The sequence below is a fragment of the Ascaphus truei genome, chromosome 6 (genome assembly GCF_040206685.1).
Source record: "Ascaphus truei isolate aAscTru1 chromosome 6, aAscTru1.hap1, whole genome shotgun sequence".
Lineage (NCBI taxonomy): Eukaryota > Metazoa > Chordata > Amphibia > Anura > Ascaphidae > Ascaphus > Ascaphus truei.
In genome coordinates this window covers 84,850,849-84,868,141 of record NC_134488.1, presented here as the reverse complement: position 1 = coordinate 84,868,141, position 17,293 = coordinate 84,850,849, and the positions used below count along the sequence as shown (strand labels likewise).

At 42.8% G+C, this 17,293-nt stretch overlaps 1 protein-coding gene across 1 annotated transcript in view; it reads right to left on the bottom strand.

Annotated features, from left to right (window-relative positions):
- The window catches only part of ESPN (espin), a 200,939-nt gene that overhangs the window by 48,237 nt on the left and 135,409 nt on the right, over nt 1-17,293 (bottom strand). The window contains exon 10 of the mRNA XM_075604978.1: nt 7,595-7,621. Within this exon, the coding sequence (XP_075461093.1) occupies nt 7,595-7,621 (27 nt within the window). The remainder of the gene's footprint in view (nt 1-7,594; nt 7,622-17,293) is intronic.

The following is a 17,293-nucleotide window of genomic DNA, read 5'->3' as shown; positions in this document are numbered from 1 at the left end:
CACATCCAGGGCATTCACACTCTGCAATGACATACAGTGTAGCAAAGACATTTAGATTGCTAATCAAAGAATTTGGACTGTTGGATGCCTGGTGTTGCTCGCATAAAGGGCAGAGAGATTATTCCTTCTATTCACCCCCACACGATTCGTATTCTAGAATTGATAATATTTTGTATCTCCAAATATCCTGGAAGTATTGTTCCACTCAGATATAGGGTCTACCACGTGGTCAGACCACATCCCGGTGGCAATCCTGATTGACCCACCATTCGCTATGATTCAATCATTTCATTGGAGGATGAATGATTCTTTACTAAATTATCCAGAGATTAGCACACAAATTGGAGACTCACTTAAAAATTATTTTCGGTCCAACAATGGGTCTGTATAATCAACAGCGATTTTATGGGAGGCACATACAGCCACGATTAGAGGACAGCTAATTTCAATAGCATCATATAGAAAGAGAATCAAAATGGAAAAACAAAAATATTTAGCGGAAAAAATGATAAAGTTTGAAAGCTCACATAAAAAAATCCGTTGAGGAAAGTGTATAAGATTTTGAACCAGGCAAGGGCGGAACTTAAGAGGTTACAATTGGAGGACGTAGAGAAGGACCTTAAGTGGGACTGGGGGGGGGAGGGAGAAGGAGATATGGGCCAGGGTGATGGGGGAGGAGATATGGGCCTAGGTGAGGGATGACAAGGAGATATGGGCCTGGGCGAGGGGGAATGGGGGAAAGAAATATGGGCTTGGGGGAGGAGAATGAGATTTGGGACTGGAGAGGGGAAGGAGATATCGGCCTGTCGGAGGAGAATAAGATATGGGCATAGGGGAGGTGAGAAGAGGAGCTATGGGACTTAGGGAGGGGAAGGAGATATGGTTCAGGGGAGGAGGGGAGGTATGCAATTCTACTCCATAGCACACTGGAGGGACCCTGAGGGGGAGAGAAGGTATGGGCCTTAGTCCCACGTATAATCTTCAGCCAGATACATTGCTTTACAGGTCGTGCTTATAATATTGGTGAAATAGACTCATGCTCTCTACTAGACAGGAGGTTTGCCTGTGTTATTTTCAATTTTTGTTTGTCACAAATAAAGACATTTGGTACTGTGTGTGTTACTTCTTGTCACTTTATCTTATCTGAAAGCTCCAGTATTCCTTTTATGTTTCAAACCGAACCACTGGCGTATGAATAATACATGTTGTTAGTAATGCAACCTGCAGCTTGATCCAGTTACAATAGAATATGCCCGTCTTTTTATTATGTGCAAACATTACATTTCTAAAATACACGTGTGGTGGACATACATTAAAGTGTATCACAAAAGGCAAAATGAAAGCAAACAACCATCTCATCAATGCTAATTGCCTAGAATGCTCACTGTGTAAAAAATACCTGGCCTCCCGTGACACTCACTTTTCTTAAATTTCATGTTTATTCTGCATTGTAAGCGATGCTCTCAACTTCTCTCTCTTGAACACAAAAAAATTGTCTAAATATGTAACCCCTTTGTTCCTTTGCAATATGTGTCTGGTTCCTGTGTCACTAAAACGGTCAAGGCAACAACATTAAACAAGAAGTGTATGTAGAGAGCACAAAATGTAGCATTCAAATCAACACACTATATATTTAAATATAATTTATTTGCATTGAATATTAACTCAAAACACTAACAGAATAATAATAATAATAATAATAATAATAATAATAAACATTTATACAGACTTTTATCAGGAGAAATAAAAGAAATAAACACTGTTGAAGAAAAGAAATGCCATCTTCCTTATTTGCTCGCAAGAGTGGGCATCAAACACAATGCACATGTAAGACCTGAGAGATCTATGCATTGGATCTACTTTATTTTTGTAATAACCAGAACAAAGTACCACAAATATATAAAGAAAAGAAAATTATTATTATTACTACATTGACACGGTCACTGATTAACAGTCTAATTTTATCTCTGCACAAAACATTTCACAATCATAAAGCCATTGGCCAATGTGAGACTTAAATCAGCAATCCATATTGTTCACTTAGAAAAAATCTGGACAGTGCTATTTTTAGCTCTGGGGACACTGCTGGTTGCCATGTTTGGAGAAAAATGTGGCTGCCAGTTCAGCCTCACTCTAGCGAGCCAATAGAAAAGCTGTGATGGCAGCAAGATATGATGTTATGTTTTTCTATCACTTAATCTCATAAGTCATATTTTATTCTATATTTTACAGAAGCAAGAAAAATGAGACCGCACACTGCATAGATAGACTCACGGTCTTAGTAACATCCTTTGAGGGAATCACTTCTCGAGACTCATCTTGCAGTGAAAATCAATTTGCCTTTAACTTTGAAAGAAACAGGCAATATAGAAAAGAGACAATTCAAGCCCATAGATGGGCTTCCATCCCCTACCTGATGAAAGGCCATCTGTGATGGCTAAGAAATGATGTTACTAATGTAGCAGTCTTTCCCCCTAAATAGAGAGACTACCGGTGCTGCTGTTACCTGTTGGCTCACAGAGGGCCCAAGCCTCCGCCACGGGGAGCCTGGGTTGGTATAATTATCGTCTCGGTGCAGCGCCTCCACATGCGAGGGATCCCAGCGTAGTGGGAGAAGCCCCTCACGGGAACCCATAGTAATAGAAAACACACACTGTATATATTAACAACCTTAACTGACAGCACATATAACATAACACCACCACACAGTATAGTGAACACCCATCCCAGTAGCACCAGTGAGTGTCCCAAAGTATATCGGGTGCTAGGCACCAATACCTTGATGTCCCTTTCCTAATGACCAGAACACCCAAAAGTGTAGTGAGTAGCGCTATACCGTGAGTTGTTGGTGCACTTTGTTGAGGTACCTGCCAAGTACTCCAATACTCGGTGCGGCCAAATTAGCAACGAGGATCTGTCTGATCCAGCGAAGTGGGCCTCCGCGATGACATCCACCTATGCGTTGGGTGGACTCCGGTAAGGGGTCTCACCTTTAAGAGTCTTTGATAACACCACAGTGATCTGATCCCAGACCACAGGCCGCGATCACCGCACGGCGTCTTCACTGTGTCCCTGACACTACAGTAAAATGGGGAAGCGTCCCTATCTAAGGGCCTTCCCTGAAGAAGCCACAAGCTACACGTGATTGGGGCCTATCTGGGACATAAGGGGATTCTCTGGCTTAGCCCGAGTGCCATTGACACTCAGACCCTACTTCCCCCTTGTTTGTCCTGGCTCCAACTCACTAGCGTGGCTCCAAGCGCATGAAAATGTATCTCTTCTCCTCAGAGGATCCTAACAGCCCTATTGGTTGAGCTGCGCCCCATGACTTATGCCACAAAGCACTATGGGATTTGTAGTTCCCCTGCGGAGCATGTATGTAATGGCAGTCGCAACTGTGTAGCCTCTGCCCATGCGTGATGCTAGTAATGGCCGCCGGGTGCTGTGCTGCGCATGCGCGAGCATCCCTGACATGGCGGCACCCTTTACCGCCGCTCGCCATGGGTCTCCTGCGACCCGCTCACCCGCCTCAACTTCCCTGCACCTGCGACTATCCACACCGCCACCGGAGGGTAAGAGGAGGGGGGGGGGGGAACACGCACAGAGGAAACGGGGGACAAGCGGGACCTGGTTACACTAAGACTGTGTGTCTATCTACTCTTTTTTCTGGCTTCAGTGTTGTTAGCGTGGCAACACTTAATGGGACATGAATCTCTTTTCAATATTTTATATATCTTTGTCTGCTCAAGTTTTGGATATCTCGGATTTTGTCCTATATGTTCTATTTCTATATTTTACACCAGAAAATAAAGTGTCTAATATCTCAAGGGGGAATCTCAGAGCCAGCAACTTGGGATGCCCTTAACTGTCAACGTTTCGGTGCATACTAGCATCCCTGATGAAGGTTCTTGTATGCACCGAAACGTTGGATGTTACTATGACTTCTTTAAGTCAATCAAATTACCTCTTTGCAGTCTATTGAACTTTCCGTCTTTTTGGTGTGCTTGACTCTGCCTTTTAATATCTTAATACCCAAGTGATCCCCAAAGCTGGATATATTGTGCATCAGCAGCATGTAACCCACTGGTTTCAACTAAAAAAATGAGGGTGAAAGGAAATTGCTGTTTTAAATTCACATACCCTACTTTTTTGTGTCCTGTCCCTATTAAAATCAGATGTGCACATTGTACCTATTTCTGCCTGTGTGTGGAAACATCAGCTAATTAGAGCAGTCTGAAGACACCTCACCTAGTTGATACAGTAAATGATCACTGGGTTATGGGGAACTTATCACTACTTTTGTTTTATGTATATAGCCTGGGTCCCAATGGTCTCCTGTTTGTCCCCTCACCTTTCCATAGGCAGCGGAGGCTTGGGAGAGTGCGGGGGGGAGGGGGGGATGTGCAGTAGCAAGCATAAGTGGCAGCAATTAGGAGTATAGCACAGCAGGGGAACTACACGTTCCAGCAGCTTCAAGGGCTGCAGACCAATACTGCTGAGAGATGCATGGCAGTTAGAATTGTGGGTCTGGGTGTCAGTGGCATCTAGACTAGGCCAGATAAACCCTTTAGGTCCAAGATAGGCCCCACTCACCTAATCAGATTTTGGCTGCTACAGGGAAACCCCCAGCTAGGGAAATGTCCCCTGTAGCTGTATACAGTTAGTGTATAGTGCCATTTGAAGAAGCCGCACAGCGATTTGCAGACTGTGGTCTGGGGCAGGACCACCACAGCACTATCATAGACTATCAAAGGTGAGACCCCCCTACCGGAGTTCACCCCAAGCAAAGGCGGAAGCTTCGCTGACATCGACGTCGCTGGATCAGTGGATACCTTTGCTTTTTGGCCATGCCCGGGTGCTGGAGCAGCTCACAACGTGCACCAATTATAACACTTTCAGTTACTGTGGGCAGTGTTGTCTCACACATTGGGTGGGTTGACTCTTATGGACATCAGGGAGGTGGGGTGCCCAGGGGCCCCTCAGTACTTTGGGGAAATTCCATCAGGGGTGGACACTAGGGTTGGAGGGCACAGTGGGGCTAAGGCCATGTGAGGCCTATATTGTATGTGGGTTAATGATATATCTAGTTGTACCTGTGTTCAGTAAACTGTTATTAAATACAAGTGTGTGATCTTATTGCACTGGGTCCTGTGAAGGGGTTATCCGGCGCTGTCGGGATCCCTCACAGGTGCAGGCGCTGTCACCAGAAGGATACACCGAGCTCCCAGCAGTGGAGGTTCAGGCCTCCTGTGAGCCACAGGTAAAGCACCACACACTCAGTAGCCGCCACATTTCCCATAGGGTGGGGGAAACAGCGCTACATGTATATAATGCAACATACAAATAAATCCAGAAATACAAGTGTGTTAATCCTGAAATCTTTGCATATAATAAATTGCATGTGTTACGATGACATCATAGCAGGTGCTTACATGTTTGTAAGCTGCTGTATCCCACTATAGCAGGCTTCCCCCTGGACCCACACCCCTTACCTCCAGTTGCATGCGCGCACCCCGGCGAGGTGCAGGAGGTACTGGGGCGGGGGGGGGGGGAGGGAGGGGGAGGGGTACATCACCGGTGAGACGCCTCGTGGTGACTGTGGCCTGCGGACAAGGATCCTGCCAGCTACATGGTGATATTATCCACGCCGGAATTCACCCCAAGAGGAGGTGGACACAATGTTGGATCTGACGGATCCCCTTTTGTTATTCTGCTATACAGGAGCCCCGGGCAGGTATCTAACCAGTGCACTAACACTCCACAGGATAGCGCTATCTCCAACACATTTGGGTGGGCCTTGACATTGGGACATGGACATCAGGGAATTGGTGCCTGGCACCCATGGTACTTTGGGACACTCACTGTGATATCAGTTGGGAGATATATGTCTTACAGTGGGGTACAGAGTATCTATGTTATTGCGTTTAGTAAAGGTTATTTTTATAATCTGTGTGTTACCATTATTTGTTCCTGCACGGGGTTATCCCACTTAGCGCCTCCACCGGTACGGGTTCCTAACTGTCACTGTATCGTTTCAGGATACACCCCAGGTTTCCATCAGCAGAGGCTCAGATCTCCTGTGAGCCTGACAGGTATTGCACCACACCTCGTAATACATGTAGATGTCCCCACAGGGTCCCTATCTGCGATTGGGGGGGGGGGGGAGGGGTGTGTTACACCACTATAACTGAGGAAGTAAGTGTATCTATTTTCATGTACTCCATGTGGCAGGGTCTAAATTCATGCCTTGTCTTGTCAGGTAGCAACAGACAGCAGACAGTAGCTACTGGTTTGCAACACTTATCCAAAACAGTGCTTATCACTAAGCCATAAATGCTATAAAAGTATAACTACTATTGTTCCAGCTACATATAACAGGTGTGGGAACTCAATTGCCAGTCTCGACTGCTTTTGTCATTCTCATATACTGTATGCAAACAGCAAGAAAATAGGCGGATGATGCTTTACTAAACTAGTCATCTTTCAGTGTCAAAAGAAATGTTAACACGCCTGCCAGCAATGTTAAATAATGCATGCCAAAAAATAATAAGAACTTAGCTTTTTGTGCTAAATGATACCAGCTGCATAGCAGGTGGATGCAGTTTCTTATCAATATTTAAAGTGACCAATGTAGCATTTCGTGGTGTAGAGACCTGGCAATAAATAAACCAATTACTGAACCACATGCAAAGCACAATGTGTTTATTATGTATATCCTTCCTCAACTGAGGGTAAAAGGCAGTTAGCAGATAAAAGCCTCTACCACACGAAACCGAACGTTCAATTATTCTCCGAAAAGGAATCTTTTTTTCTTTCTCCATCACCAAAATTTGTATTTCAAAGTGAAACTTTTTAAGTATTTTCAGGATCTCACATCCGATGGACATGTGTTATGTCTTGCTGCCTTAAGAATTCCCAGAAATCTGCGTACTATCCCTCTGAGCTGTAGCACCAGGTAGGCACCTTACCTCCCTCTCCCCCTCACTACCTGCTCCCAAATTTATATCTCTTACAGTGGAATCCCCAAAAGAGGCGTTGACTCCTTTTGGTTGATGAAGCAAGAAGCAAGAAGCAAGAAGAGTAGCACTCCAAAATAGTCATCAAGTGGTGAGTATTTATTCATCATATGATGAATAAATACTCACCACTTGACCACTATTTGGGAGAGCTACTCTTTTTGCTTAGTTTCTACATAAACTACACACAAACTACATCTATAAGGAATCTATGATGGGCGATTATTACTACTAAAGAATATAGCTGGTATGACTTACATGGTTTCTACAAGTGATCACTAAACTCCTAAAATATTGTTTTCAAAGATGCACAAGCAGAATCAAACCTGGTGACCTGTTTTGTAGCAGAACAGGCACTAGCCTTGGCTTGTTTCAAATGCACAGGTACAGTGACCTTGTTTTAAAGTTTCAGACATCTTTGAATAGCCCCAAATTTCATGCACAACACCACATACTTACAGTTAAAAACATATGTGACTACATGGGTGCATACACGTGGACATCAAAATATATCAACAAATATAGGTAAAAAGATGAGATAACGTAAAGAAATAGTTTGAGAAAGCTGTAGTACTTACTCTTTCTTTGCCTGAGAGCTTTCACTTCTAGGATGTAGAAAGAACCACAGAGGATGCACACAGAGAAAGAATGGCGTGGTTAGAATTGGCATGCAGGTCAGCCGTGGGACATGCAGGGAACAGTCGAAGGGAAGCACGATTGAATAGGTTTGAAAAGAAATGAATGACAGCACAAAGGGAGCGACAGAAGGAGGCACGGGGAACAGAGTGCAGATACAAACAAGAAAGAAAAGAAACAGCAAGAAACAAATGTTAGTGAAAATAATGCAGGGGGGGGGGAAGAAAAGGAAAAATGTCTGAAACGGTCACAAAAATAAAGGTAAAACATTTTCAGAACATATAGAACTTGTTACAGGTTTGTTTTAAGTTTCTCTCGTGCAGGAAATGTTTTCCTATTAAAGGAATGTAATTGTTCTTATAAAGAGATTCCACGTAACTTATACATACAGCAAAAGTTTAACAAGGCCTGTTTAAATTTGTTTTGTGAAACTATTTACTGTATACAGTATCTACACAGTACAATATAGTATTAATGTCGTTTAATATAGTGATGTTTAGTATATATGTCTTCAATGCTTAAGCTGCTTTAAGCAGCCAATAGATCAGGGGTGGCCAACTTCAGTCCTCAAGGGCCACCAACAGGTCAGGTTTTAAGGATATCCCTGCTTCAGCACAAGTGGATCAATCAGTGGCTCAGTCAACGACTGAGCCACCTGCGCTGAAGCAAGGATATCCTTAAAACCTGACCTGTCAGTGGCAATTGAGGACTGGAGTTGGCCACCCCTGCAGCAGAAGCAAGGGAAAGGCAGTGGAATATTCAGTATCCCACGGGGGTTTATATATCAATGTCTCACAGCTGCAACATTAGGGCAGAAGTGGGTAACAAAACCTGCACCAGATTTACAAAAAGAAAAGTAATAGGCTTTTTTGCAATGCTAAATCTGGTGCATTTTTGTTTTTGCTGCAATTTTGCCCCGATTTTGCAGCCCGAAAGGCGACCTTGGCACATATTGCCCCACAAGGTGATAGTTAATGGAAGTTTATTTAGTATACTGTATAAACCAATGTATTCTCATTTGTTAGCCTATTAAAGTGCTGCATCTCTATTACTTAATTCAAATTGAGAGAGCTTTACAAATACATCTGAATGTTGTTTAAATGCTACTCATTCTTTCTGAATTTTTTTTTATCAGTCATCTTGACAAGGGTATTCAAGAAAGGCAAATAGAATGCAAATCCAATTTCATTTTTTGAAGATGCACACTCTCAAACGGAGATACTTGGAAATGATTGTTATACGTAATTCAAAAGCAAATCTTCTTTCTAATGTGTATATTATGTTTCAAAAAGTAAGCCCCGGGCCCCACACTTGCCAGTCTCATGGTGCTAAGTATTAGATCAAAATGTTTTTACTGTTTCTTTCACATTCTCCCTTGTTAACAGACAGCTTTTGAAAGTCAGATAAACCTGTGTTTGTTCTGCAGTAGTGGGAGTTATCTGGATGGGAATGAAGTCCATATAGCCTCACCTGATTGGTCTGTCCTGGTTTGGTTCTGATTGGTTTATGTGCCCTACATAAACCAGTATGCCAAGTTCATTCTGGGAGCTTACTCACGAAACCAGTCAGCATCAATTTATTCCAAGTGCCACCTGGCTTTGTAAGTGCAACTTTTAAACAAGCAGGAGTTTAAACACAGTAGTTTACACAGCATTGTAAGTAGACATTCTGGAGGTTCAGGTACTGTTCTATCTGCAGGAACTTCTCTATGTTTCTAGGAGGATATTGCTTGGCTGAAGCCTAAAATATGCAGTTTTTGTGTATCCTCTTGCTCCACGGAGGCAACACCTGGGAGGCAACTGCTACCTCAGAGGCCTCTCATGAGAAGGGCAGTCTGGACTACTGTGAGTTCTGGCAGGGTGAGGGGTTGTAGATCGCAGGCACATCCCACAATCTCTGCTATTGCACAATTCTTATGCTGCTGTAGGGAAATATACTTGTGGATGATGAAACTCAATGGTGATATCCCACAGAAATGCAGAAAAAAAGTGTAGCACTCAAAAATAGTGATCAAGTGGTGACTATGTATTCATCCTAAAACGAATAAATACTTACTACTTGACCACTATTTTGGAGTGCTACTCTTCTTGCTTCATCTCAGAAAAGGAGGCAACTCCTCTTGGGGGATTCCATTGTAAGAGGTATACATTTGGGAGCAGGTAGTGAGGGGAAGAGGGAGGTAAGGTGTCTACCAGGTGCTACAGCTCAGAGGGATAGGACACACATTCTGGGAATTGTAAGGCAGCAAGACAGGAGGGTGAAGTAGAAGTTATTGTCCACCTGGGAGCTAATGATCTAATTGGATAGAGGCTTGGATAGTGCAGGATGAGATTAGGGAGTTCGGGACAGCAGGTGGCATCCTCAGAGCCTTTTTCAGAGGTATTGCCAGTATAAACGGGTGGGGAAGGCAGGACTCCACGTGTGGTTGAGGAAGTGGTGTGAAGAGGAGAGATTTGGATTTACTGGACATAGCGGTTCTACCTGAAGAGACATGGGTCTATATAAAAGAGATGGGCTTCATCCATCTTAGAGACAAACCAGAATACTTAGTGAACAGTTCAGTTGCTTAATTAGCAAATATTTAAACTAGCTGCGGGGGCCGTAAAATGAGTCAGGATAAATCCAACTGTCCACCCCCAACCCCATCCAGAGGTAGCGATTGGGTGGGATATTACAGCAGGAAATCAATCCAGGGGAACAGAAGACAGCTTAAATAGGAAAAAGATCAACACAGGCAGAACGTGGTGTATAGGGAAACAGAAAAGATTAGGAAAAGAGGTAACAAAAACATTCTGCAATGTATACAAATGCTTATAGTTTGGGAAATAAAATCCCAGAACTAAGTGCAATAATGACAAGGGACAACTTGGATATTATGGCTATTACTGAGACATGGTAGTACAATGAAAATCAGGACTGGAACATAGCTATACTAAGTACACTATATTTAGAAAGGACAGGGTAGGAAGGAAGTGAGGAGGAGTTGCCCTTTATGTGACGAAAACATAAAGGCCACTTCAGTACAAGGTACTGCACTGGAGAAAAGACTGAGTAACTTTGGACACTGGTGAGAAGGTTGTCTTCATACTGGTGTGGTCTACAGACCTACAGGACAAGAGCAAGAATCGGACATGGTATTAATTGAGGACATCACTAAGATGGCAATTAAAGTATAGATAATTATTATGGGATACTAAAATCTGCCAGATGTGGACTGGCATATGTCCTTTGCAAATTCAGCCAGATGCAAACACATCCATGCAAGGGGCATCTCAAGCAATTGGTGAGAGACCCAACTCACAATAAAGTAATCCTGTACTTGATACAGTACTTACCAATGGGGACAGAGTGAAGATGCACTTGTTTGTGAGAGCTTGTGTTCTGGTGATCATCAACCAGTGAGGTTTAGTATAAAGAAAGAGGCTGAGCCAAATCACACAAAAAATAAGGCTTCAGCTTTTAGGAGGGCAGGCTTTTCAGATATGGGAAATTATTTAAGGGATTATTTGGCAGAGTGGATGTATTTGAGTAGAGTGCAGGAGCAGTGGGGAAACAAAATGATACATGAAGAAAGTATAGCATACCACCGTAATAATTACTTTTGCTCAGTTTTCACTGCTACATAGTTACATAGTTACATAGTAGACGAGGTTGAAAAAAGACATGTGTCCATCAAGTTCAACCTATGCTAAATTTAGAAAACAGATAATTTATCCTATATCTATACTTACTTATTGATTCAGAGGAAGGCAAACAAAAAACCCCAGTGACATATCATCCAATAATATCTCATAAGGGGAAAAATACATTCCTTCCTGACTCCAAGAATTGGCAATCGGATAACTCCCTGGATCAACATTCTTCCCATGTTTACTTATTTTGTATATCCCTGTATACCTTTCCTTTCTAAAAAGATGTCCAACCTTTTTTTGCACAAGTCTATTGTATCTGCCATCACAGTCTCCATGGGTAATGAATTCCACATTTGAACTGCCCCTACTGTAAAGAACCCTTTCTGTTGTTGCTGGTGAAATCTCCTTTCCTCCAATCTTATGTGGTGGTCCCGAGTCCTTTGTACTGCCCTTGGGATGAGTAGTTCTTTTGAAAACTCCTTGTACTGTCCCTGAATATATTTGTATATAGTTATCATATCCCCTCTTAGACGCCTCTTTTCAAATATAAATAAATCTAATTTAGCAACCTCTCCTCATAAGTTAGATTGTCCATCCCCTTTATTAATTTGGTGGCTCTTCTCTGCACTTTCTCTAGTTCCATAATGTCTTTTCTAAGGAGTGGTGCCCAAAATTGTACTCCATATTCAAGGTGTGGTGTTACTACTGCTTTGTAAAGGGGCATAATTATGTTTACTTCCCTTCCATCCATTGCCTGTTTAATGCAAGATAAGATCTTTTTTGCCTTTGCAGCTACTGCATGACTTTGGGCACTATTGCTAAGCCTGCTGTCTACAAGCACTCCTAAACCCTTCTCCATCAAGGATTCCCCCAAGGCATCCCGATTTAATTTGGAAGTCGTCTGTTTATTCTTGCTTTCCAAATGCATAACCTTACATTTATCTGTATTAAACCTCATCTGCTATTTACCTGCCAAAGTTTCCAGTCTCTTCAAGGCCTTCTGGAGAGAAATTACATCCTGCTCTGATTCTACTACCTTACACAATTTAGTATCATCAGCAAAGATGAACACTTTGCTCTCGATGCCAACCTCAAGGTCATTAATAAAGAAGTTAAAAAGCAGTTGTCCCAGTACCGATCCCTGAGGTACTCCACTCACAACCTTAGCCCAACCTGAAAAAGTTCAATTTATGACAACCCTCTGTTGTCTATCCTTCAACCAGTTTTCAATCCAGGTGCATATATTTTTACGGAGTCCAATTTGCTTTATTTTGTACACCAACCTCTTGTGTGGAACCGTATGAAAAGCCTTTGCAAAATCTAATTAGACATCAACTGCATTACCCTGGTCTAAATTCCTACTTACCTCCTCAATGCTGACTATTACAAATAATTTTGATTTCCATTAGGTATTCCTGAATATTATCCTGTATTAACCTTCAAGTAGTTTCCCTACTATTGAAGTCAGGCTTACAGGTCTATAATTCCCCGGTTTTGATCTAGCTCCCTTTTTAAATATAGGCACCACATCTGCTTTACGCCAACCTTGTGGTACTGAGCCTGTGGAAATGGAGTCCTTGAATATTACATGTAAGGGTTTGGCTATTACTGAGCTTAACTCCTTGAGAACTCTTGGGTGTATGCCATCAGGGCCATGTGCCGTATTTACTTTAATTTTTCAAGCTGCCTATGAACTTCTTCCTCAGTTAACCAATTGTTCATTAATAAGGAGATTGTGGCTTCCTCCTGCGGCACTACTATTGAAATTGATTCTTCCCTGGTAAACACAGAGGCAAATAATTTGTTTAATACGTCTGCCATTTCCTTATCTCCAATAATCTGCCTGCCCATCTCACACTGAAAGGGTCCTATATTATCTATCCTCATTTTTTTGTTATTAGGTACTTAAAGAACTTTTTAGGGTTGATCTTACTTCCTATTGAAATCCTTTTTTCATTATCCATTTTTGCTAATTTGATTGACCCTTTGCAATTCTTGTTACATTCCTTATAATTTTGATACGATGCCTCTGTCCCTTCTGACTTAAATAATCTAAACGCCTGCCTCTTCTTTTCCATTTCCTCCCCTACCTGTTTATTTAGCCACATTGGTTTTTACGTATTTCTTTTATACTTATTACCCAAGGGTATACACTGATAAGTGTGCTTTTCTAACAGTGTTTTAAAGACTGCCTATTTATCTTCTACATTTTTCCCTGCAAAAACATCATCCCAGTGTATCCTCAGTATCTGCATTTCTAACGTTTAAGGTCTTTGTTGAACCCAAGTAATCTGTTTTTTGATAATTTATTTCAAATGAGACCATGTTATGATCACTGTTACCCAAATGTTCCAGGACTTGAATATTTGCTATTACTTCTACATTGTTTGATATTACCAAATCCAGTATTGCCCCTCTCCTGGTTGGTTCCTCAATAATTTGGGTCATATATTTGTCTTTAAGCACCCCCAAAAACCTGTTTCCTTTTGTTGTAATGCTAATCTCATTGCCCCAGTCCGTCTGGATAATTAAAACCCCCATTATGCAAACATGACCTAATTTTGATGCCTTCTCCATTTGCAAAAGTATTTTAGCTTCCTCAATCTCACAGATATTTGGTGGTTTATAGCATATCCCTACAAACATTTTCTTTATACTTTTACCTCCACTGCTAATTTCTATCCACAAGGTCTCTACATTTTCATCATTCCCTTCAATAACCATCTTCCCTTATAATAGCTTTTAGATCCGGTTTAACATATAAGCATACTCCACCTCCTCTTCTATTTGTTCGATCCTTCCGTAAAAGGGAATAACCCTCTAAATGAACTGCCCAGTCATGAGTTTCATCTCACCATGTTTCAGTAATGCCTATGATATCATGCTGAAGGTGAAAGAGAAGGACCGCTGTTAGGTAACAGAAATATAAATGAAAAAAAGCTGGGCACAAGTTAATTTACAGAGGAGAAACTCCCAGTAGAACTTTAAAGAGTTTAAGGGTGTGCTGGCAGCACCATTAAACAATCTATTTAACCAGTCACTGTTAACAAGTGTAGTTCCAGATGACTGGAGCAGAGCAAGCATAGTCCCACTTCACAAAAGGGGAAGTTGGGAAGAGACAGGTAACTACAGGCCTTTGAGCCTGACGTCAGTAGTGGGGAAATGAATGAAAACACTGCTAAAAGACAGAATTGTTGACTATCTAAAGTCCAACAATCTTCAAGATCCCAAGATATCATGTCAAACAAATCTAATTGATGTTTTTGACTGGGTGGCTAAGGTTTATTAAGATTTGTTAAGGCCTTTGACACTGTCCCACATAGAAGACTAATAAACAAGTTGCAATGCTTGGGATTGGATTCTAAAGCTGCGTCCAGGGTTGCAGTAGCCGTGCGGGGGCGCGCTGAGGCTGAGGAAAAGCGGGTGCTTTCCCTGGCCTTGGTTAGTGCGCCGTCCTGGAGCGTGTCGGGGGGCGGGCCAGTGACGTCACGGAGCTGGTTCGCCCTCATTGGGCGAACCGCTCACGTGTCCGGCCCTGCGCTCCCGTGAGGGCTTGAAACTAAAAAAATTTCTAAGACTTACGCTTCCGCACGCTTGCGGAAGCGTGTGCGAGCCCCTGCTAAAGTCGCTCTCATTGCGGCTGCAGTGGCTCACTGGTAAGCGTAAGCGCGCCTCAGCACGGGTCAGTGCCTAAGCGCTGACCATGCCCGAGGCCTAAGGTGGTGGAATGGATAAGATATTGGTTGCAGGATAGGTAACAGTGAGATCTGGTAAAGGGATTACATACAGAGGTGGAAACGGTAACCAGTGGAGTAACTCAAGGATCTGTACTAGGACCAGTGCTTTTAAAATATCCTTATTAGTGACATTACAAATGGATTGGAGGGGGAACATATGCCTTTTTACAGATGACACAAAGATCTGCAAGAGGGTTGACATTTCAGGGGAGTAAACAAAATGGCTAATCATTTGAGTAGATTGGAGGTATGGTCAAGAGTGGGGAAACTACAATTTAATGCCAAAATGTGCAAATAATGCACTTGGGACACAAAAATCCTAAGGCCCGTGCCATAGAGGGGTGAGGAGAGCAGATGCGCGCTAACGCTGAGGCTCGCCTGCTTCAGTCAGCGCGATTCCACGGACTTGCAGGCAAGCCAGCGTGCGCGAAGGGAGCCGGGGGGAGGTGGTTGGAGGCGGGGCAGTGACATCGCTGGGCCAATCGCCCACGACGCACTGACGTCAATGTCACGGTGCCGACGTCACGGCGCCGTGACGTTGACGCTGCTTAAGGCTGTTTGGATGTTTTCAGCCGACAGTGCGCTGAAAAACAGCTTGGCGCTCGGCTGAAAACTCCAAAGCCTCCGCACGCCCGCGGATGCTCGTGTGAGCCACCTCTCAAGGCATCCTCATTGAGGATGCAGGGTCTCAGCGCGGAGCGCCCGCACGCCTCAGTGCTGCTTGTCCTTCTATGGACGCAGCCTAAGGCAGAATTCAGGAGTAATGGGGTAATACTCCACTATTGCTTCAAGTATTCGTCATATATACAGTAGAGTTCAGAGACAGACATCACATCTTCACAGAAAACATCCTTAACTTGAGTATAAAGTGCCTCATGACAGGATTCAAACTCAACAAAAAGATATAATACTGTACCTGCCCCATGTCATATAATGTAAGTACACCATCAGATGCACAATATATTGAGCAAACTACATAATAAACATGTCAGGTTCCAAGATTATATGTATTATAAATGCATAACTGGGGGGCGGCACCTATAAATAATCATTTTACACTGGGACAGTAGCCATATCAATATAATAGACTAATATTTTTGGACAGCTAGGGCCATATTTACCAAGCGGTGCTATTGCATGAGACACCTGGCACCAGAAGATACCTTATGGCCCACTTACTTGAATGGTCTGTAAGGTGTCATCTTTTTTTCGTCAAAATGTGTCTTGTGGAATAGCACTATTAAGCAAATATAGCCCTAATTATTTTGCAGTTTCAGAGATGTGCAAATGTAGTGCAGATTCAAGTCAATGGCAGTTACCGCAATCCCACTTTGATGACTCTTGGTAATCGCCTTTACTGAAATTGCACATGTCTGTGTTCTCTTTCACATAGTAAATAAATAAAACTATACATCAAATATAAGTGCCATCTATTCATTGGTTATTAAAGCTGAAATATAAAAAGGTACTGCATTGTTACAACGGAAAAACATCATTAGTTTTGCTGGACAGAATATTAACGACTATCCAATTCCTATTTAAGTGATCAAAAAGAAGATAACAGCCAGCTAGAATGGTGCAGTCTGTCCAGGTAGAAAGAAACAGGCAGAAGAGAGGTGGAAGGGCGAAAAAAAGAAAAAAAAAAAGGGGGAGGACGAAGGAACTGGGCCCCACGAAAAGAGAGAGATAGCTCCCAAGAAACTGCAGAAGCCGTAAGGCATCATCTTTCTTTAACAAAAAAAGCTTTGACCCCCAAGGCCTCCAGACAAAGAAAGTAACGCCCAGCCACTAGACCAAGAAGAGGCAGAATCAGACCCTGACCCAGATCAAGAGATGGCATTAGGAGCGACCTAAATGCCTGGGTCAAGGAGATCAAGCAGACGTTTCACAAAGACTTACAAAGGGCCATGAGCGGTTTTGGTCAGAAACCTCAGCAGTGGAAGAGAGAACCACAGGGCTGGGGAAGCTATGGAGACCACAACAGAGAGGCAGGCCAAGGCAGACTCTGACAAAGCCCAGCTGAAGGAACAGGTATCCCGACACCAGGAAGCACAAGAGGAGACAGAGAACAGATGTAGGAGAAATAATATCAGGATATGAAATGTCCCGGAGACAGTCTCCCTCGCAGAAATCAAGCCTCATCTGCATAGACTGTTCCAAAGCATACTCCCAGGAACCACCAATGACAAATTAGAATTGGACAGAGACCACAGAGTCTTCAGACCTAGAGAATTTGAAGGTAGAGGTCCTAGAGATATAATAACACAGTTCC